This window comes from Notolepis coatsorum, assembly GCF_963971535.1.
Source record: "Notolepis coatsorum genome assembly, chromosome: 11".
NCBI classification, from domain to species: Eukaryota; Metazoa; Chordata; class Actinopteri; order Aulopiformes; family Paralepididae; genus Notolepis; species Notolepis coatsorum.
The window spans coordinates 16,487,979-16,512,320 of record NC_140175.1 but is presented as its reverse complement, the minus strand read 5'-3'; the positions used below and the strand labels follow the sequence as shown (position 1 = coordinate 16,512,320).

The following is a 24,342-nucleotide window of genomic DNA, read 5'->3' as shown; positions in this document are numbered from 1 at the left end:
TCAATCAAAGCATTGCAACGTTAGAATAGTTAGGATATCAGGCGGTTAGGTGGCCGAGCGGAGATTGCGTTCGTCACCAGCCCCGGAGCTGAGCTGGATTTGCCTGTTCGAATCCAGCTCACAGCTCCGGGGTTGTCACCAGCTTGGCTGGCCGTCTGCACTGATACAATTGGCTGTATCAGAGGGTGGGAGAAGCTGGCGGGGTGGGTCCGGGTCGTTGTAAACAGCGACTCCTACAGTTCGGTCGGGGCGCCTGCTAAGCGCGGATTGGACGTGAGGGGGATAGTGTGATCCTCCCACACGCTACGCCCTCTCAATGAGAATCCGCGCTGCCAGGTGAAAAGAAGCGGTGATTGGCTGGACGTGTGTCGGAGGAAGCACGTGGTAGCCTCCACTCTCCCAGATGATCTGACTGTGGGGGGTAAGTGCGCAGCGACCAGGAAGGGACTGGGAATTGGCATACGACTAACATTGGGATGGGAGAAAATCGGAGGAAAATGGAGGGGGAAAAAGACAAAAAAAAAAAAAAAAAAAATAGTTAGGATATCAATTGTGCATGAAAGGACTATATTTATATTGTTTGATTAGTATTATGAGATTCCCTGGCAGATTTTGTACAGTCAAAATCCGTTGATCAACTTGAGTTTCAGTGAACACATTGCACTCACCAGTCTGCGGTGGTCGAGATGTAGTAACGTTACGTTAGTCCAGTTGACTCCAGCAGCGCCTCAAACATGTTCTTTATCTCGTTTCCATGTTGTATATTAATTATCTCTCCAAGTAGTTGCTAAATGGTTTGTTAGTTTGTTACTGCGTTCTTTTTATGTAGATTCATAGCGAGCGTTTGTTTTGTTTACAATAGAGAGGGTCTATTTCTTTCCGTAGCCGCATTTCTGGCATTTCTGGTTTCCGCATTTCTGATTGGCCAGTGGCCAGACTCGCCTCGTATCATTCTACGCGGGTGGGGATGAGGATAATAATAATAATAATAATAATAATAATAATCACTACCGCTCGCTATCAATCTACGCCGTATATAACGCAAATAACGCAGTGACGAACCATTCAGTAACGTAAGTAGCGTTACTGAATTTCAAAAGTAATGCGTTAGAGTACTAGTTGCGGCAAAAAGTAACTTCGTTTCTGTAACGCGTTACTTTGTAACGCGTTAGTCCCAACACTGAATATAACCGATAGGGCATACAGACCCTCATCTGCACAGTTGTTTATTTTTGGGATTAAATTGGGATGGGAGCAAAATATAGAAAAAAATAAAACACAATATACGTATTTTATCGCAATAACATTGAGGTTTGTACGACACGTGAGATATAAACACGACTGCCAGTCATTGCTTGTAAGAAAATACATTTAGTTGGCGGCTGGTGTGAGCTGGGTAGTGTAGTTTTATGAAATGTCGAAAGCCCTGGGTCTCCTCTTTCTCTGGACTACGACGATTCTGGGGTATTTTGGGGTATACTTTGGGGTATTTTGGGGTATTTTCTGGTACTTTGTGGTGATTAGTAGAACCCATTAAAACACGTACAACTTCATTGACAAAGGTTGGAGATGAAGGTTTTAAACTCTGCAACAGAGGAGAGAATCTCAAGCTTTAAGGACTCTTGGAGTTCATTCCATGAGCTAGAGGGGCATCATAGCAAAATGCAGATGTACCCTGTTCTGAGCAAACTGGACCTTAAGGACCAGCCAGTCACTAGAACGGGTTCCATAGGTTCCAAAATGATGTAGTATAAGGAGGTAGCTTACCAATAATGATGTAGTATAAGGAGGTAGCTTACCAATAATGATGTAGTATAAGGAGGTAGCTTACCAATAATGATGTAGTATAAGGAGGTAGCTTACCAATAATGATGTAGTATAAGAAGGTAGCTTACCAATAATGATGTAGTATAAGAAGGTAGCTTACCAATAATGGTGTAGTATAAGGAGGTAGCTTACCAATAATGATGTAGTATAAGAAGGTAGCTTACCGGGGCGGCTAGGTGGTGTAGTGGGCAAGGCACTCGCCACCAGTGTGGAGACGCTAGGATTCGCGTGTTCGAATCCAGCTCTCCACATTGTTTTCAGTTTAGCTGGTCGTCCGCAGTAATACACATTGGCCGTATTACGGGGAGGGAAACTGAAGGGTGGGGATCGGGCGTTGTGAACAAGCGACTCCTACAAGTCGGTTGGTGCGCCTGCGCAGTAGAATCAGGAAGTGTCGGGGGCAGCGTGAGCCTCCCACGCGTTACTCCTCGACACTGAGAGATCGAGCTGCGCAGGTGAAAAGATGCGACTGCTGTTACCTCAAGTACCGGAGGGGACTTGTGCTATGTATGACTTAGTCCACATTGCAGCCGGCTTGTGGGAGGCAAGAAACAGCGTTCGTGACAGGGGAGGGTTGAATTGGATGATACGAAATTGGGATGGGAGAAAAATATAGAAAAATGGGAGAAAAAGTGGATAAAAAAAAAAGAAGGTAGCTTACCAATAATGGTGTAGTATAAGGAGGTAGCCTACCAATAATGATGTAGTATAAGGAGGTAGCTTACCAATAAGGGCCTTAAAAATGAACAAATACCAGTGTGTGTGGCGCCTCTCCGTCAGAGAGGACCAACCAACCTTCTCATAAAGGACACAGTGATGAGTGTCGTATCAATCATTAGTGATGAATCTGAGGACAGACTGATGGACAAGAGTCCAAGGATTTAAGGGTTGATGCCGCCTATAAATGACATCACCATAGACTGATAAAATAAACTGCTTCGACAACTCTCTCACTACTAATCAAAGGAAAGCTGGTTCTGTACATGACATGACAGTATGTGTGTCTCTCATTCTATAGTCAATACCGCCTCCGTTAGAAACCCAACAAAAGACAAACCAGGACCAGGACTCATTAAATCCAAGTCAAGTCCGTGATAGGGCTGCACGATTTTGGGAAATAATCTAATTGCGACAGATATTGCGATTGCGATAAAATTTGCGATTATAATTATTATTATTTTTAAGCAGCCCCACAGAGGTTTATTGTAAAATACGGCTTGAAAATGTTCCTTTTTAACTGGGAATCTATACCGGTACCCAACGGTACCTTTTTTTCTGTACTTTACTCTCCCTCTCTGAAGTCTAAACTTCACAACACACAATCTAAAACCCCTTACCTCCCTCTCCCAAACCGATCTTGTATCTCAATTTGCGATTTGCATCATTCCAAATCGCAATTTCGATTTAAAATCGATTAATCGTTCAGCCCTAGTCCGTGACCCAAACACCTCAGTTCTTGGAGATATCGTACACAGGCCTCAAGCGCAAATATAGACAAATATAGGATGACAAGGGACATAAGGTCAGGGGTAGAAGACAGTGGCCTGGAGAACGAGACCAGGCGCGAGGTCCACAGCCCCGCGCTCTGCCCGCATTAACCTGCTTTGTGTTCCCTGTTGGGGGGGGATCAGGAGGCCTTACCTTCCCGTCTGTCGGTAAAGTGCAGTCTCTTCCTGGGGCTGGCTGGGTTGTGGAAGGAATGCCGTCTCTGGTCCAACGGAACATCCAGCCTGTGGAGAAGCACAGGGCCAGGCCGTCACTTCAGAGGGTATCTGGTGGTACATCTTTTCTTTTATTCTTTTTATTTATTTATATAGACAATGTGCATTTACATTAATCATTGTTACATGAAAATATGTTTGCACCAGATTTAGCAGAAGCTCATTTCCATCTGTAGTTTATCCAAAACACATGAAATACAAACAGTGCAAGAGTTCAAAATATATATAACACACGTAAAATGCCAGACAACATACACAGGACATACAGCATAAAGAGTGCAAAATACATACACATGGAAATGCAACATAACATGCACGTAGCACAGTGCCAAACATAATGATCTATTGACACTTGAGATACAAGACAAGTTCAAAAGTGCAAAGTAAACGTGACTGAGTCTCTTGTGTAATCATATACACAAGGAAGTCAGACAGCACCACCTAGTGTTGGCAACATTGGTGACTCAATAGCAATTTCTTTTGTGACAAGAGCAAAAGTGATCATAGTTTATATTATTTTTAATGTCTTTCTGGACTCTTTTTGTATCACAAACAGTACTGTAATTGCAAATCTGGTATGTCATAAATGTATAGATGGAGCAGTACTGTCTATCTGTATGTCATGTATGTCATATATGTTACGATGAATTGAAAATGGGGGACCCTGATGTAAACAAGACGAAAGTCTTTCTCTGGTCTGCATCCCCTTAACAATTGTATGTATTGAGCTGTACTGTACTGTACCCATTCTGCAATCTGTTAATAAAGTTTTCATTCATTCATTCATTCATTCACTAGGAAGCCTGTTCCACTCTTTGATGGCCTTGAAGGAGAAGGCGGATTGGGCAGAAGCTGAGCCCAAGGACCAGGGGGGAGCAGAAAGGATCAGACAGGGGAGAGCAGACAGGAGAGAGCAGACAGGAGAGAGCAGAAAGGAGAGAGCAGACAGGAGAGCAGACAGGTGATCAGACAGAAGAGAGCAGACAGGAGAGAGCAGACAGGAGAGAGCAGACAGGAGAGCAGACAGGAGAGAGCAGACAGGAGAGAGCAGACAGGAGAGAGCAGACAGGAGAGTAGACAGGAGAGAGCAGACAGGAGAGAGCAGACAGGAGAGTAGACAGGAGAGAGCAGAAAGGAGAGCAGACAGGTGAGCAGATAGGAGAGAGCAGACAGGAGAGAGCAGACAGGAGAGAGCAGACAGGAGAGCAGACAGGTGAGCAGATAGGAGAGAGCAGACAGGAGAGCAGACAGGTGAGCAGACAGGAGAGAGCAGACAGGAGAGCAGACAGGAGAGAGCAGACAGGAGAGCAGACAGGTGATCAGACAGGTGAGCAGACAGGAGAGAGCAGACAGGAGAGAGCAGACAGGAGAGAGCAGACAGGAGAGTAGACAGGAGAGAGCAGACAGGAGAGAGCAGACAGGAGAGTAGACAGGAGAGAGCAGAAAGGAGAGCAGACAGGTGAGCAGATAGGAGAGAGCAGACAGGAGAGCAGACAGGTGAGCAGACAGGAGAGAGCAGACAGGAGAGAGCAGATAGGAGAGAGCAGACAGGAGAGTAGACAGGAGAGTAGACAGGAGAGAGCAGAAAGGAGAGCAGACAGGTGAGCAGATAGGAGAGAGCAGACAGGAGAGCAGACAGGTGAGCAGACAGGAGAGAGCAGAAAGGAGAGCACGGTTTCCATGGCGTTCACGTGCTGCGAGGAGCTCACCGGTTGTGGGGGTGTGGTTGTCTTGGCGACGAAATGGGGTCAAAGGTGGAGTAGTTCTCAGCGGGAGAGCGTTTGGGGCTGGACTTGGGGCTGGACTGGGGCATCAGTAGGGTTTCTCTCTCAGCTGGCGAGGAGAAACACAACATTTGATCGTTATTACTATTATGAATTTGTTTTTAAAGATGTCATATCCTATCCATTTCACGCCATTCAGCGTCAAACGTTAAAACGACGTCCTTCGAGTATTCCACAGACCCCCCCCCAAAAAGCTGAGAAATCCGATTAAGATATCAATGTGCTGTTTCCACCTATAGTACTAATTTATATGTATATTTTATATCGAGTTTAATCACCTGTACATTGTCTATTATTACACTTTACTGTTACATTTGCACTCTGGTTGGATGCCAACCCTCTGTTTATTGTACTGTACTTGTGTCGTATGATGACAATACATTTGAATAAAATCTAATCTAATGTAATCTAATGTGCTTTGTTCACTCTAGGAGGTCCTGAACCCGGACCAGGCCCTGGAGGAGACGGGCTGGTACGTACTGGGCGTGGCCGGCCGCGGGGGGAGGGAGGAGGACCGGTGTCCCTCTGGAGACAGGCTCCTCTGGGCCTTCAGCAGGGCTCTCTCCGGGCCGGGCCGGTCTCTCTCTCGCTCGGGTCCGGCCCCGTCCCAGTCGGCCCCCGGTCGGTCCTGAGGCTCCCTGTGTCTCTGCTCCGCAAAGCCCCCCGTGCTCCTGCGACCGCCGAGCCCTGCAGGGGGGGGGGAGACACATGTGTCGGCATGGCAACGTACCGGTCGCACGCGTAGCGCATCCATCCTTGTGTGTACCGTTTACTTTGACTCTTACTCATAGTATATATTCAAATTCTTTATTGCCCATACTTATTGCAATGTGTAATATAACCGATAGGGCATACAGACCCTCATCTGCACAGTTGTTTATTTTTCCTCATAATTTTATATTCAAAGTTAATTCTATTGTTTACACCGTTTATTTTTCCTCATATTTGTATATTCAAATCTAATTTTATTGTCACTCTTTCTACTATTACCCTGCCCATACCTCCCCTCCCCCATGCTGCTATGACAACCGAATTTCCACAAGGGGATCAATAACCTGTTATGCCCTAGCCATATTTTCGCCTAAAAGTACATAAGTAAATGGAAGATTTTCTACAAGGCCATTTGCATGTTCTTGGTATCTATGAACCTCAGGGAATGCATTCCCAGTGTCAGGAATATTGTGTCTGTTACAATGCTTGAGTAAATTGTAATGAACCAAAGGAGAATATAAATTATTATTATTAGTTTTCCCCCCCATCTTTGACGGTGAATAACACTAATGCTAACAAAGATCAAAAGCAAAAAGATGCCACTGAGCTCATTCAGCTACTTCTTGAGAACAAGTATAGTAAAAAGCTAAGCAAATCAACAAAGGGCAGCTCATTTACAGTTTTTTTTTTAAGATACAGTACTGAATTCTGCCATCCAGACACATGCAAGTTATACCTCTTTTAAAAAAGGCACAGATCTCCTCTTTTCGATGCCAGTTTTAAATCTGGATGTAGTACCACCAGGCGCCCGGTAGAGGGCAAAGAGCAAAGACCGTGAATGAAATCTACTGTAAATACAGTTACTTCCGGATAATTGACAGTACCGCCATTTTTTACCGGATTGAGACGTGTTTTTTTCCTAGACGTTCACAGAAAGGTAAAGAAACAATATACGTATTTTATGGCAATAACATTGAGGTTTGTACGACACGTGAGATATAAACACGACTTACAGTCATTGCTTGTAAGAAAATAAATTTTGTTGGCGGCTGGTGTGAGCTGGGTAGTGTAGTTTTATGAAATGTAGATGTCCATCGAAAGCCCTGGGTCTCCTCTTTCTCTGGACTACGACAATTCCATGAGTGCTTCCTGTTCTCGCATCTAAAATCATCAGACTTCCGACGATGCAATGCACGGATATTTTTTATACTGTAAGCCAATGTTCCCTCAAACATTTTTTCGGTCTGAGCAAACACTCAAACCTCCTGAGCAGACATCAGCAACTACTGAGCAACATACGTCATCTGCCGATTAACCGGTTAGTTGATAAGCGGCGGTTTGTAAAAAATCTGAGAAGCTTAATTTCCCTCAATGTCCAACATAAAAATCTATCTGTAGTATTCGGTGCAACGCGCCAGTCAATTTAACTACATGCATATTTTACACAAACGTTTCTGTGCGCGACAGATTTCAGATGTGCGCGGGAGCGTTTTTGCCATGTGCGCACGTGTGCACGGGCGCACGTTAGAGGGAACATTGCTGTAAGCTCATATTTAGCTAATGGCACTTAAAAAATCATTGCTAAACACACGTAGTGCTGAAAATATACACTTTGACTGCTGTTTTGATAGGGTTTAGGGTCTTTACTCTTGGCTACATCTGTGGGTTAGACACGACTAGGACGTGGGGACGTCGTGAGAGCGAGCCCTACTGTGTGCAGGGCGGAGCTGTTCTTACAGGGGGCCCGGCTCTCTGTGGCCCTGGTCTCCTCCAGCTCTATCAGGGCCCTCATCACGGGGACCAAAGGGCACGGCTCTCGCGGGCAGCCGCTCTGCTCCTGGGTCTGCTCGCGCTCCGGGGGAGACGTACACCTGGGAGACGGGGGGGGGTCTAGATTAGTAGAATCCTCCAATAGATTAGATTTAATCCCTTGAGTTCTTACTGGTTCCTTGACTGTCCTGTGTGTGTGTGTGTGTGTGTGTGTGTGTGTGTGTGTGTGTGTGTGTGTGTGTGTGTGTGTGTGTGTGTGTGTGTGTGTGTGTGTGTGTGTGTGTGTGTGTGTGTGCGCGTGTGTGTGTGTATTAGGCCTATGTGTGTGTTCAGTGTGTGTTTTAGTTTAGTTTAGATTCAAATGTATTGTCACTATGCAGCACAAGTACAGTACGATGAAAAGAAGTTTGGCATCCAACCAACCAGAGTGCAAATGTAAACAGTAAAGTGCAAATAGTCATATACAATGTACAGGTGATTAAACTGGGTATAAATATATAAATTGGTACTACTGAGTAATAGTGCTAATTGTACAGCCCTATTGTACATAGGGATGGGAATCGAAAACCGGTTCCCGTTGGGAACCGGTTCCTAATTGGCCGATGCCTGGAACCGTGTGGCTCCCGTGACTTTCGATTCCCTTATCGCTGCCTACAGTTGCGCAATAATGTTAGCCGTTAGCATGTAGCCATGGCAGACTCTATTTGATTCCTTAATGGCTCGAAATTGCCTGGGTTTTGGTAATATGCTCCCGAAATGCTCCTGCTGTTTGGCTACTTCTATGTGCAGTGAAAACTACTTGAATGCTTTAGAACCTAGTCATTGATTTAGATCAGGCTGAGCTAAAATTAGCCGCGGAGCTAACGTGAGCTAACGCTATTTAATCAAGCTCACAAAGAGAGATAAACAGCTGACAGCGGATAGTACAGGTACAAATACAATAAAACAGCAGGTGGGGGCTGTTGTGTAAACCTTGTACTCTTTAGTTCACATATAATGAGAGACGGAATGTTTGTTTACAAGACTGTAAGCCAGGAAGTACAGTCATGGCCGCCTAGTTATAGTTGAAAGTGGGGGTGCAAGTATTTTTTTTATTCTTTTTTTTTACTTTTTTTTTTTTTTTTTTTTTTGCAAGGGGTGGTTTGGAGGGGGTCCGGCACGACCCCCTCCACGGCAGATTTTTTTACATTTAATGAACACCTGTATGTGCAATTTCCTGCAATATAGAGCCTTCAATCTTGACCAAAATAAAGCTGCTCTTTTCACTATAAAACTCAGTTTATATTGCAGTATGATAGCTATAATAATAATAACTTCACTGCGAGGGCTCTTTTAGCTAACGCTAGCTAGGCACGTATGATAGCCAATTACTATTATAATAATAATAATAATAATAATAATAACTTTCCCATCCTCCCAAAGCCCCCCCAGCCCCGTTCACATCCGCAGCACCAACAACAACAACAACAACTAATTGACGCTATCAATAGCCCCAGTGAGCGCGGCGGCTGAATGAATGAAAACTTTATTTAACAGATTGCAGAATGGGTACAATACAGTACGGCTCAATACACACAATTGTTAAGGGGATGCAGACCAGAGAAAGACGTTTGTCTTGTTTACATCAGGGTCTGTGCTGCACCGAGTGAATCCACAGTCACTTGCTCCTCAATGGGAAACCAACCTAGATTTACCATGAAGGACTGGTTCTGGCCGAACCGTTCGTTATACAAGTATCACAGAGACATTACAAAGGTGCTCACAGTTGCACGAGGGGTTCGCACAGAGATACGGGATGGGTTGAAAGCTCGGCGTTGCTAATAAATATTTTTTATATTTTTTTTATAAACTGCTCAAAGGGGCATTATTTCCGTCGTTGGGTGATCACAGCGCCTGCGCAGTGCGCACCATCGCGTATCTCTGGATTCACTCGGTTCAGCGCCGAGGCTCACCATACGAGAAATATTCAGTTTCAATCTGTTTGCGCATTTAGTATACAGTCACAGTGTTCGACTTACGTGATGATTTGCTCCATTTTAATGTAAACGCCGAAGAATAATCCTCACGAGTCACAATGTTATCCAATATCCAGCCTGAATTTCGAAAAAGGTTCGAAAAAGCCGCCTCCCCCAACATGTCGTATACGTCATGCCGACAAACGCCCGTGGGCACTGGATCAAACCATTAAAGTGGGGGGTCACACAATCTTTGGAAACTTAAAAACGTGCTATTAAGTGTCATTGCGTATTATTAATTTGATTGAAATTACGTAGTTATGGTTCGATAAGATTTATAAATTGGGGGGGGATATTTATATCATATGATATGATCAAAAAGTGAGGGAGCAAAAAGACAAGCTTGCTCCCCCAAGTTAAATAGTCCTAGAGCACCCGCATCTTCTGCTCCATTAAGTGGGCGCCTATGAGTACAGTGGTGCAACATACAAATGTGTCCGTGTAGCAACACAAGCCAATACCTTATAGGACAGGGGCCCGGGGAGCTCTCTCTCTCTGTGTGTGTGTGTGTGTGTGTGTGTGTGTGTGTGTGTGTGTGTGAGAGAGAGAGTGTGTGAGTGAGAGACAGAAGTCAGAGGAATAACAACCTGTTATTCAATAGATTAAATTAGTTTAAGAATAAAAAAATAAATACATTTTAAGAGAATCTCAAATACATTATTTTATTTAAGTGTAGGCTATAGTTAATGTTTTATTTTTTACAGTTTTTGTATTTTTCTGACATGGGGGCTCAACAATAAATGACAATCAGAAATGTCAAGTTGCATGTTATTCTAACCAGCTTAGACCCCTACGCTCTGCATCTTCTGGCCGCCTCAGACCTACTCCTATCCGAGCTCCGGGAGGGTCATCAAAGAGAAGTCGCCTATTCTCAGTCCTTGCCCCACAATGGTGGAATGAACTACCCACCCCAGTTAGGACAGCCGAAACCCATCCAATCTTTCGCCGTCGACTAAAGACGCACTTCTTCAACCATTATCTGAATAAAAAAAAATATATCTAACCCTAACTAACCGTACTGTCATGCACTTGTCCTAATAAACTAACCTACACTTTAGCACTCAACACTTTGATGAACATTGTTGCTCAGCTGATAGAGTTGTGCCCTTCCTGATGGCTTGTCGTACAGAACTTGTAAGTCGCTTTGGATAAAAGCGTCAGCTAAATGACTAAATGTAGTTCTGTTGCATTTTCAATTTATTTATTTAAATTATAAATTGATCAGGTATCGATAAGGGAATCGATAAAGAATCGAATCGATAAGCAGAATCGATAATGGAATCGTATCGATAAAATCCTATCAATTCCCATCCCTAATTGTACATGCTATCATACAGAGTTATATGGGTTATATGCAGGTGTGTATATGTAGGTATATAGAATGATTATATGCAGGTATATTCAGGCAAATGTGAATATATATATACATATGCAGTGAATATAAATATATAAATGTACAGTATATACAGCACTATTGTACATGCCATCATACAGTTAAGAGTTATAATTATGGGTAGACTATAGCTAGTGTATTATCATAACGTCCGGCGGCGTGACGACGACAACAACGCTACCTCCAGCTGCCACCGCCTGTAGACCCGTCCACGGAGGATCCAGACCCTGCTGATTGGTCAGGCTGGTGGGGGCCGGGACCCTTCCTGTAGCCATTCGATTGGCCGGTGTGAGGAAACGCAGACTTCTTGTTAACATTTGGCTGGTCGATTGTGAAACAAGGAGACTTCCTACGGGCGACGTCCGGCTCCGGCTTCCTCAGCAGGTCAGGATGGTGGAGCAGTCTGGGGACGGATAAGAGTGAGATTTGGGGTCAGACGGGGCAAATGATAGACATTACAAACAACTAGGGATGTTCGATATTGGCTTTTTTACCGATACCGATATTGTCCAACTCTTAATTTCCGATACCGATATCAACCGATACCGATATTTGTTCTTTTTTAAACTTCATTTTTTAGCGTTTATCGCTTTTTCTGGTCAAGCATGACCGACAGAAACAGGTTGAATGGGATATAGATCAGGGGAAGACACTACAGGGAAGACACTCCGGGAGTCGAACTCGTGTACCCCAGATCCGTGACGCGCACGGTTGTCCCCGACGCCGAAATAGCGCCGAGATACGCGGTGAGCTACTGGAGCTCCCCCCCAAACATTTTTAATAACATTACATATCTCTTGTCGTGTAATTAACACAACATTATGCATACTTTGATAAATAAATATAATAAATAAAATAATAATTTGTTCTTACTTGCTTGCCTGGGTAAATAAAGGTTAAATTATATATATATTTTTTTATAAAAAATATTTTGAAAACATATCGATATTTTTCTATATCAAATTTGTATGCCAATATCGGCCGATAATATCGGTAGGCCGATAATATCGGACATCCCTACAAACAACACATATGAAGTAAAATAGCATCACATTCAAATGCCTTCAAACGTCTTGATATCTCCATTATCATCATGTTGCAAGACACAATATATTATGTTATCCTCAAATTATCAGAGAAGAGATTGAATATCAGTATATTTAGATTGTTAATGATCTTTTGGTTTAGATTAGATTCAAATGTATTGTCATCATGCCGCACAAGTACAGTACACCGAAAATAAGTTTGACATCCAACCAGAGTGCAAATGTAAGAGTAAAGTGTAATAGTAATATACAGGTGATTAAACTGGGTATAAAATATATAAATGAGTACTACTGACTAATAGTGCTAATCAGATGTATGTACAGAGTTGTAGTATTAATATGTACAGTGATACAGGTATAAAGACACTATGGTAGTAAGTCATACTGGCCAGCAGCGTAACTAGTAAGAGTAGGTAAGGGATATGAACAGATATAGTATCTATATGTAAAAAGGATTATGTGCAGGTATGTACAGACATATGTGGGTATATATACGGTAAGAATAAATATATATATATATATATACGGTATATACAGCATTATTGTTCATGCTATCATACAGTTATATATCTTATTTCAGACACACTCTTCATTAAAAGCTAATCTCAAAGTGCTTCAGAGAGCAATATACACATAAAACAACCACCTACAAAAATTACATTCAAAATTAGTTAAACATCAAGGACCTACAATGAGGCATAATCGCAACGACATAAAACAAAACATAATTTATAACGGAGCATTTATAAAGCTGGTTACTATGACCACACAAATCCACTGTTTATAAAGTCTCATGTTATGAAATGTAATGATTTGGGTTATTGTAAAAAATAATGTACAGAGCTAAAGCGAGGTTACTCCTGGACTGTGTGCAAAGGTTTTTTTCTAAACATGAAAGAAAATATTATATGAGAGACGTTTGTAAGTTTACTGTTCAAAAAGCTAAGAAAGGAGATGTATTTATATTAGGGATGTCCCGATCAAATTTTTTTGCTCCCGATCCGATCCCGATCATGTGATTTTGAGTATCTACCGATACCGATCTTTCCCGATCCGATCTTTCACATTAGTAACCAATTTAAAAAATATATATATATTTTATTAAAAAAAAATATATTATTATTATTATTCTGCTGTGTGACAATAAATAAATTAATGATGATATGCAATTTAAAACCAAAACTAAGGCCTCAGTATGAGTTTAAGACGTGAACATGGTCATGTTTGTTGAATCCCGATTTATTTATTTTTTTCGATCCCGATCTTCTGAAAATCACGTGATCGGGACATCCCTAATTTATATTGTTGGGGTTCACTTGTGGAACAATGCTGATATACATTTAAGAATAAGTCATTCACTTTTGGTTTAAAAATATATATATATTTGTTTGTATAACTATTTTTGAAGGTTACAAATGTGAATCATTCTTATTTTGTTATTTATTTATTTCTGTTTTGGAGTCTTCATTTGGACAGGCATGTATAAGCATTATGCTTCAGCCTGTACCCTTTCAGTCACTGCCTAATCAAAGGCTGTTGAAGGCTGTGTGCATATTGTATGGTGTGTGATGACGACTGAATAAAACTACAACTACTAGACTTAAGAGATGGCCCCGTTAGACAGGGGTGTTTCCTAGGCCTCGTACCCAGCTCCATTGGGCTGTCCGTGGCTGTGGGAGGCGTAGCGCAGCCTGGCCTGGCCCTCGTGATCCAGCTGCATGATCTGAGACTCCAGCTTGGAGATAATCCTGAGGAGAAGCAGCCAGATACATTATTAGATTATACATTATGTTATATATTATATATTACATTATACAGTATATTATACATTACATTATACAGTATATTATACTTTATGTTATACATTATATATTACATTATACAGTCAATTATACATTACAATATACAGTATATTATACATTACATTATACAGTATATTATCTGATGTCAACTTTGTGTTTGTCTGTTATACTGTAATTGAATACCTTAGATGAAGAACCGAATAACTGATGAACAATGTTTTCAAACCTAATTAAGATGGTAAGTTGAGAGTGTTGTGTGCATTCATAGACAGTAGGGGCTGAATACTTGTGTCTGATGTTATCCATGTGACTTGGATTGACTTCAAACTGGCAAATACGTACATGAGTTCTGAAAATAAACTCAAAACTAAGTTATCCAATTCTTTGTCTGAAGGGTTCAATTAACAAGTAAAATAAATGTTACCTCCAAAATACAATTAATAAAGATGCTGTAAGTGGTATTTTTTGGTTAAAATAAGTGTTAAATATCTCTACATTCCGACAGCTATCACTGATGTAGAGTGTCTGGTCAGTAACATGGGTCTCCCAGTTCCTCCGCTCTGCAGTAAACACAAAATACATTTCCTGGTATCCCGTTCCCACTTTATCCAATCAGGAGAGAGAACCCTAGATATTTTTACTTATTTCAAGACATCTTGCCAAGCCATTATTTGCTTACTGCACTGGCAGGTTATTTTATTTGACTTAACTAAGTTGGAGTTCTCTCTCCTGATTGGATAAAGTGGGAACGGGATACCAGGAAATGTATTTTGTGTTTACTGCAGAGCAGGAGGGACTGGGATATCCATGTTACTGACCAGACACCGTCGGCTCAGACAGCCCAGAGCTGTTATTTGAACAAATAAAGAAATACCACTTATATAGAACAAATAGAAAATCTTGTCAATCTCTGAAACCCCTTGGAGGCCAAAAGGAATTGTGTTAGGCTTGAAACTGGCCCACAGGCCCCACTTTGGGCCACCCTGCCTTTATACATATATTGATGTGACAACTGCAGAGAAGGCCGGGATACTGTACATTATTGATCGGACATAGTCTGTGCAGAGGAGGAATACTGTACATTATTGATCGGACATAGTCTGTGCAGAGGAGGAATACTGTACATTATTGATCGGACATAGTCTGAGCAGAGGACGAATATTGTACATTATTGATCGGACATAGTCTGAGCAGAGGACGAATACTGTACATTATTGATCGGACATAGTCTGAGCAGAGGACGAATACTGTACATTATTGATCGGACATAGTCTGTGCAGAGGAGGAATACTGTACATTATTGATCGGACATAGTCTGTGCAGAGGAGGAATACTGTACATTATTGATCGGACATAGTCTGAGCAGAGGACGAATATTGTACATTATTGATCGGACATAGTCTGAGCAGAGGACGAATACTGTACATTATTGATCGGACATAGTCTGAGCAGTGGGACGAAAGAGGGGAGACAAAGAGAAAGACATTAAAACCATCAATGTCCCCAAAGACGGCACAGCCAAGGAGACGGAACTTACTTCAGTTACTATAGTTTGCCTTTGTTGGGCAGTACCGACGGTGGTAATAGTACATACTGTATACATTCAGGAGGTATACAGATGTATCGGCGCTCCTACGTGTGCAGAGAGGTGCAGATATATACTGTACAAAGGCTGTTTGCCTTTGTAGGACAGAGAAGCACTAAAAGCGGACAGTGTTTTGTTGTCAGAACAGAGTACCAGCGCTGGTCTCCAGTCTTTTCAACAGGGGTTTGTTGTCAGAACAGAGTACCAGCGCTGGTCTCCAGTCTTTTTAACAGGGGTTTGTTGTCAGAACAGAGTACCAGCGCTGGTCTCCAGTCTTTTTAACAGGGGTTTGTTGTCAGAACAGAGTACCAGCGCTGGTCTCCAGTCTTTTTAACAGGGGTTCGTTGTCATAATAGAGTACCAACGCTGGTCTCCAGTTTTTTTTCAACCGCCACTCCGACGTCACATTACAGCCACAGCAACGTAACGCTGTCACGTTTTCAGACAGCGACTCACCTCTTCAGCTCAGATATCTGCTCACCGGCACAGAGTAGTTTGTTTTCCGTCGATGCCAAGTTGTCCTGTTGCCACAGAAGAGAGATTTCATGAGACACGGCAAAAACAGAGGGGACTCAGGGGAGGGAAGAATGTATACGTGAATAATTTATTTACAACCGTGTGGTTCATATCTGTCGATGTTATTTGGGGGGGGGGGGGGGGGGGGGGAACGAACATCTTACATAAACCGCGAGAAGCGGTAGAAATACAACCCCGGTCAGATATTCTATTAGATATTCTGTATTCTACGAGGCCCGAAGCACCGTCGTATTTTTATTAATAGAAACATTACCTTGACTCCTTCGCTGTCTCTCCTCACAGTGTCGTACTCGCCCAGGAGCTGCGGAGGCAGAACCACATTATCAATCATCGCTGCCAATATTAGCCGCTGTGACACAGGAGGTGCGTGAAGGAGGAAGGAAGCCTCACACCTACTCAGACCCCCCCCCCCCCCCCCTCCCCCGACCTGGCCCCCTTACCCAGACCAGCCCCCTACCCAGACCGTTTTCGTTTTCATTTCGTTTATTTAAAAAAAGGTTTCCGTAAAAACGAAAATCGTCTCAAGAAATAAGTGCGTGCCACAAATTGACAAAATAAATGTCTTTCCTGTATTAGATGTCACTCTTTTATTTTGAAACCCCCCCCCGACCGGAAGTGTTATCGTCGTTTGTTTGCTAGCAGAATAACGCGTCGTCCGGTTCTGTGCCTTTGAGCTAACGTAACGTTAGTTTCATGATGAAAGGTGCATACGATAAAATACTTTGACTGATACGACCGAAAAATCGGTTTCGTCTGGACATGGCCTTAGTCATCTACCTGCTTTATGCATTCCGCTCCCTGCTCCAGGGCTATCTGCTCCCGGCTCCCTGCTCTCCACTCCTTGCTCTCCACTCTCCGCTCCTTGCTCTCTATCCTCCGCACTCCGCTATCTGCTCCCTGGCTCTCCGCTCCCTGGTCAGACTCACATCCTGCAGCATCTTGTACTCCCGCTCCCTCCTCGCCTCCTTCGTGTCCGCCTCCCTGCAGGCCGTCTGCAGCGCCTCCTCCAGTTGGCGCGCGTGGCTCTTCAGACGTGCCGCCAGGACGTCCTTCTCTCCTTCCGCCCGCTTGCTGTCCTCCAGGCGCTGCTGCAGGGACTTCACCGTTGCCCCGGCCACAGCGTACCTGACCGGCCACTCGGCCTGGCGGGAGGGAGGAGGCAGGGTTAGCTGCACAGCACCATCAATTATACAGTTACTTACATGAAACCTTTACGAGAAGGTTGGTTGGTCCTCGTCTGGCGGAGAGGCTCAACGAAACACTGGCATATGTTAATCTTTAAGGACCTTATTGGTAAGCTACCTCCTTATACTACATCATTATTGGAATGGAATGTTTGAACGTATGTTCTAGTGACTGGCTGGTAGGGATGGGACTTTCTAGCAAAGGTGCTATTCGAAAATTCGTCTTCTTATATATATATATATATATATATATTCCAATAAATCAAAATGACACCATTCACCATCGTAGCCTATAATAACAGCATTGCATTGGCCTATCAACCGGCTTTAATAAACAAACAAAAACAGTACCATGTGCATCTTTTTTTATCAATTAGGCTATGAAAATTAGGCTGCCTCTAAATATAAAAAGGAATTAAATAAGAATGTTTGCTTCAATAAAATAAAAAAAGCATTTTATATATATATATATAATAAAAAGTATATAGTTTTATTTTTTTTTCACAGCGAATATTCGATTGTAAAAAAAAATGAAATCAATCTTAATAACAGAATGACTATTCGAATTTTCAAATATTCGGTCCCATCCCTACTGTACTGACTGGTCCTTAACTCATTCAGTGCCATACCCGAGTAAAGTCAGGTTATCTCGCCAACCGTTGAGCGCCAGAAACCAGAGTATACTCCGGTTTCTATCCTTTGATAGATCCCCGTTCTATATACAGTCAGCCGGAGCCCTCTAGATGTCTCTGATTCATCTGCCTATGTTGGAATTGCAATGACGATCGAATCTCACCAGGTGGCAGTATCTCCTACCTTTTTAACTGGGAACTGGGGATATCGCTTGTCTTGTGATCCACTCCGGCTGTTTCCGCCTAGGAGCTATGCTTACTTCATATATCTATTCTATTCACATATATGCTTACCACTTGTATCTATTGCTATGTCCGCCCATCACAATCACGCGAGCTGTCTAACGCCTGTCCCGTCTCCCTGTGAGTGGCTGTCCCGGAGGCGTCTATTCTTATCCTAACGGATTTATGCTTCCGCGTTCGCGTTTTTGCGCTCTGATTGGCCACTGACGTTTCTGGTCGCGCCAATCGTGTGACGGCCAGTTATTTCGCCGGTTACGCTTAGGCACTCTTTCGAAGTTGGTTAAGGTTAGAGTTTGTCTTAGAGCAGGGCGATAGAACGCCAGCCCTGATTCCAAACTCTAACCTTAACCAACTTCGAAAGAGTCGCCTGAGCTTAACCAGTGATAAACTAGGCGTTAGGTAGTTTGCTGCTGTTCGAGGCGGAAATAGGCGCATCACGCAATTGGGCGCACGTCACGAACATTAACATGTGTTGTCGGGCCTTACAAATAAATTTGATTTGATTTGATTTGAGTGGATCACAACATAGCAATCGGTGGAAGATTTGGTGCCTCAGAGCTATTATTTCCTGTATGGTAGCCATGCCCAATATACACGAGTAATTGCGATCGCCATGCGATTGACTGGGATTTATTCATTTTGGAGTACTTTCTGACTGAGGTAAGGTCTATCTTAGGTAACCTGCTGGTATTTTTACGTAAAACATGCTTCTGTACCGATCACAGTGTCGTAGTTTACCGGACGTAAAACTTGCTTTTGGTAACGATCACAGTTTTGAGTTAAAACGACCCCCCCCCCCCTGATGATTTTGTGAAGACGCATATGTACATGGTATATACCTTTGATTTGGAAGTATTTGGGGCTTCAGGCGATCAACCAGAACGATTTGGGCTTATTGCATATAATGTGTCATATCTCGCGATCTATGGAAAAATACTGGATTATTTTGGAAATGGGGCGATGTTTAGCATGTAACAAACTACAGTGTGTAGAAATAAACTGATTAGTCAGTAATGAACTATGAACAATGCCTGTAAAATGAGCCATACTATTGTCTCCATAGCTATAATACAGAACACACGATGGGTCTGCAAACATCGCTAAAATGGTCAATAACGCTGGCGCCAAACAGTGCAGATGGCAAAAGCTGGTGGCCGTCAAAGAGTTAAGGTCCAGTTTGCTCTGAACAGGGTAAATCAGCATTTTGCTAAGATGCCCCTCTAGCTCATGGAGTCCTTAAAGCTTGAGATTCTCCCCTCTGTTGCAGAGCTTACCAAGTTTAGAACTTTCATCTCCAACCTTTGTCAATCAAGTTGTACAAGTCTTAATTGATTCGTTATCCTTGCTTTTTGCCTCGTCTTGTTGCCTTATCGTTATGATTTTATATCCTTTTTGTCCCCTCTTATTTCTGTATGTCCACTCGACGCGACTGTAAACGAGGGAAACCTCAGTTGCCTTTTCGAGTGTAAATAAAGGTTTGAAATTAAATTACATTTTTATTTCACACTGAAACTACCGCAGGACAAAGACCGAATTCGAGGTAGAGGTAGAGGAGGACAGCGGAACGGTTCCCTGGATTTAGTCAGGAGTCGATACTCGCCCTCCCTGAATATGTACTCTGTGTCCACAGTTGCAAACTACAGCAGTGCCTGGATCGGAGCAGTACGAGCCCCTTCTGTTTGCCGTGTCAATTCAGGAGACGGCTGGCTGCCTGCGGTGGAGCCTCAGCCGAGTTCAGCACGGAGAGAGAGAGAGAGAGAGAGAGAGAGAGGGCCAGGCAGACTGAGGCAGAACGATTATACATACAGACCCTCATCTGCACCTTTGTGTATACCGTTTATTTTTCTCATATTTCCATATTCAGAGTTAATTATTGTCTGGTCTACCGTTTATTTTTCTCATATTTCCATATTCAGAGTTAATTATTGTCTAGTCTACCGTTTATTTTTCTCATATTTCGATCTTCAGAGTTAATTATATTGTTTACACTGTTGATCTTTCTTATATTCTTATATTCAGAAGTTAATTATATTGTCTACACACCGTTTATTTTTCCCATATTTTTATATTCAGACAGGAGAAGAGTACATTGTATTGCCTATATTCAAGTCTTTCTACTATTACCCTGCCCATACCTGTACCTCCCCTTCCCCGCCTAAAATTTCCCAGATGGATCAATAAAGGAACATCTTATTTTATCTTATCTAAGCCGATGGTATCCATTGATTTCTGTGCCGTGTCCAAAAGTGGTTCTGACGGAAATGTTACATTCATGTGTGTGTGTGTGTGTGTGTGCGTGTGTGTGTGTGTGTGTGTGTGACATGGTTGTGTACCAGCTTCTTGTCCAAGGTAAAGTTATTGGCTTCCAGCTCCTGGATCTGACGGCTAGCCTCCTCCAGGGACTCCTCTAGATGTTCACACCTTGAGAGAAACAACAACAACAACAACAACAACAACAACAGTCACAAGGGATCAAAAGGATATACGGATAACAAACACACTTCAAGATCTGCACCGAATCATCATCATGCAACACACCTGGATTCAAAGTCAGCCAAAGCACAATCCATCTTCGCCTAGGGAGATACAACCCTCCTTGGTCTGACCGCTCTTTATTTGATACACCTGTTAAAAGTGTCATCTACTCCCTATAACACCAGAGCCGCTCACCATATCTCTATAACACCAGAGCCGCTCACCATATCTCTATAACACCAGAGCTGCTCACCGTATCTCTATAACACCAGAGCTGCTGCTCACCATATCTCTATAACACCAGAGCTGCTCACCATATCTCTATAACACCAGAGCCGCTGCTCACCATATCTCTAAAACACCAGAGATGCTCACCATATCTCTATAACTCCAGAGCTGGTCACCATATCTCTATAACACCAGAGCCGCTCACCATATCTCTATAACACCAGAGCCGCTCACCATATCTCTATAACACCAGAGCTGCTCACCATATCTCTATAACACCAGAGCCGCTGCTCACCATATCTCTATAACACCAGAGATGCTCACCATATCTCTATAACACCAGAGCCGCTCACCATATCTCTATAACACCAGAGCCGCTCACCATATCTCTATAACACCAGAGCTGCTCACCATATCTCTATAACACCAGAGCCGCTCACCATATCTCTATAACACCAGAGCTGCTCACCATATCTCTATAACACTAGAGCTGCTCACCATATCTCTATAACACCAGAGCTGCTCACCATATCTCTATAACTCCAGAGCTGGTCACCATATCTCTATAACACCAGAGCTGCTCACCATATCTCTATAACACCAGAGCTGCTCACCATATCTCTATAACACCAGAGCTTCTCACCATATCTCTATAACACCAGAGCCGCTCACCATATCTCTATAACACCAGAGCTGCTCACCATATCTCTATAACACCAGAGCTGCTCACCATATCTCTATAACACCAGAGCTGCTCACCGTATCTCTATAACACCAGAGCTGCTCACCATATCTCTATAACACCAGAGCTGCTCACCATATCTCTATAACACCAGAGCCGCTCACCATATCTCTATAACTCCAGAGCTGCTCACCATATCTCTATAACACCAGAGCTGCTCACCATATCTCTATAACACCAGAGCTGCTCACCATATCTCTATAACTCCAGAGCTGCTCACCATATCTCTATAACACCAGAGCTGCTAACCATATCTCTATAACTCCAGAGCTGCTCACCATATCTCTATAACACCAGAGCCGCTCACCATATCTCTATAACACCAGAGCTGCTCACCATATCTCTTTAACACCAGAGCTGCTCACCATATCTCTATAACTCCAGAGCTGCTCACCATATCTCTATAACACCAGAGCTGCTCACCATATCTCTATAACACCAGAGCTGCTCACCATATCTCTATAACACCAGAGCTGCTCACCATAATATCTCTATAACACCAGAGCCGCTGCTCACCATATCTCTATAACACCAGAGATGCTCACCATATCTCTATAACACCAGAGCTGCTCACCATATCTCGCTAGATGTTCCCCGTGTTAACACTTTGTTTGATCAATCCTCGTTCCAATTTGCTGCTCCCAGCAGTTGGAACGAGATGCAAAAGTGGACACATTTATCCCCCCACTACTTTTAAGGACTCTTATCGCAGAGTTGTTTACACATACCTGCAACTGTCACCCAGCCTTTTAACTGTAAATTGTCTGTTCTGCTTCATGTATTACATACTGTAAGGGCCAAATGGATGTAAATAATGTGTAATGGATTTATGTGACCAGCGGGTGGTGCTTCTGTTTATATAAGCGCCAGGTTCACTGTAGGAGGTAGGAGTTTGACCCGGAAAGGGCAATGGTTTTTGACCGCAGGTCGTAGGTTATCACAAGTCGCAGGTCGTAGGTTGCATGTTACCGCTGTATGAACACGCCGCAGGGCGAAATGTTTGTATGTATTTAGTTATTGTATTCATTATTATTGATCAGTTTATGGAGCAGAAGCCAAGATATCCTGTTTGCACGGTGAAGCAAAATAAATATAATTTAGCAAGAAGAGCGGCCTGCATCGCATCATTTGGAACACTGACACACAACGATGGTTTGGTATCAGACCAAACAATATAACGGTGCGTCAGCCAGGTCCATCTACGGGCTCAAATCTTCTCAGTAGCTCCGTATAAGACGGGAGCACCATTAATACATACCTTGTCATTTTATTTGGTTGTTTGTTTGATGTGTTTTAATTATTTTCCTTACCTCCGTCTCTTTTCTATTTTATTATATAGAATCCCTGTTACTCTTCGAGAGGTCCTTTTGTCCTCTCACCAGGCTCTCGTAAATACGAATTTGTTCTTAACTCAATCAGCGCCACGGGTCTAGCCCATCTTCGTTCCTACTGCACCACCGCTCTAAGAGATAGTGATGCGTGGCAGTGTTTGCAGGGCTATATCTATATTCTATATTATAGCTATGGAGACAATACTATGTGAACTATCGTTCAATATGTGAAAAATAATAAATGTCTTCATGTATACGTTCGCGTGTTATACCGTGGTGAATATAAGTATAGTTTCAGAGTGATCCTGGCTAATTCCTGAAAACGGCGCTATGGAGCAATACGTGAATTTAGCTAAAAGCGTTGCCGTTGCTCGACTGGACACGCTACTATTTCCAAATCAAATGTATATAATAGGTATTATGTTTCATCATGAATCATGGTCGTTTTTTGATGCTTTGATCGTCACCAACGGCATACGTTTTGGAGTACGTTACTTATGGTCGTTGCGATCGATGTCAAATCATGGTTGGATCAAAGCAGGATTGATGTCATATAGTCCTTACCTTTACTAGGAGGTATCCCAAAAAGAATATTCCAATTGTCTGATCGCGATTTCCAGTATTGGTGTCCATCATGTCGCCAACATAATCCACCACAACATGCGTTTCAATGTGATCGAGTGAACCGCTAGACTCGCCTGACCCAAAAAAACTGCGCCCGGAGAGAATTAAATGCAACACCGGGTGTGAAAAAAAAGGTTTAGAAGGGTAGGCGATACTGCCACCTAGCAGGATACGGCCGGTATTGCACTCTAGCGATCTCAGAGTGATTCCCTATGCCTATGGTAACCCCGAGGTCCGTGTGCCTGAAATTAATTAAAAAAATCGAATAAAAGAAATAACGATGAAAACCCGACTATACTCGGGTATGGCGGTGATTGAGTCAATTGACCTGCCTGGTTAAATACATTAAAATATTAAGTTTACTAGGATTCAGGCAGGACTAGTCAACACCCTAGCCAAAATACCGGACTTTTAACCCAGGTCAGTATGGTAAGCCAGAGGGAGGACTAAATGGTAAATGGTGTATTTATATTGCTCTTTTATCCAAAGCGCTTTACAATTTGTTCCTCACATTTGACCCATTCACTCACACATTCACACACCGACGGCGGAGGCGACCATGCAAGGTGCCACAACCTGCTCATCGGGAGCAATTAGGGGGTTAAGTGTCTTGCTCAAGGACACTTCGACACGCTGCCCGGGAGGAGCCGGGAATCGAACCGGGAACCTCCGGATTTTCCAGAAGACCGCTC

The 24,342-nt window shown here is 43.0% G+C and overlaps 1 protein-coding gene across 2 annotated transcripts in view; it reads right to left on the bottom strand.

The window, feature by feature from the left end:
* The window catches only part of mphosph9 (M-phase phosphoprotein 9), a 60,135-nt gene that overhangs the window by 12,183 nt on the left and 23,610 nt on the right, over positions 1-24,342 (bottom strand). For both annotated transcript variants that reach the window (XM_084325408.1, XM_084325407.1), the window contains exons 12-21: positions 20,584-20,671; positions 17,118-17,333; positions 16,445-16,492; positions 16,111-16,175; positions 13,914-14,015; positions 11,403-11,624; positions 7,781-7,914; positions 5,813-6,019; positions 5,258-5,381; positions 3,469-3,557 (exon numbers count right to left, since the gene is read on the bottom strand). In XM_084325408.1, the coding sequence (XP_084181534.1) occupies positions 3,469-3,557; positions 5,258-5,381; positions 5,813-6,019; positions 7,781-7,914; positions 11,403-11,624; positions 13,914-14,015; positions 16,111-16,175; positions 16,445-16,492; positions 17,118-17,333; positions 20,584-20,671 (1,295 nt within the window). The remainder of the gene's footprint in view (positions 1-3,468; positions 3,558-5,257; positions 5,382-5,812; positions 6,020-7,780; positions 7,915-11,402; positions 11,625-13,913; positions 14,016-16,110; positions 16,176-16,444; positions 16,493-17,117; positions 17,334-20,583; positions 20,672-24,342) is intronic.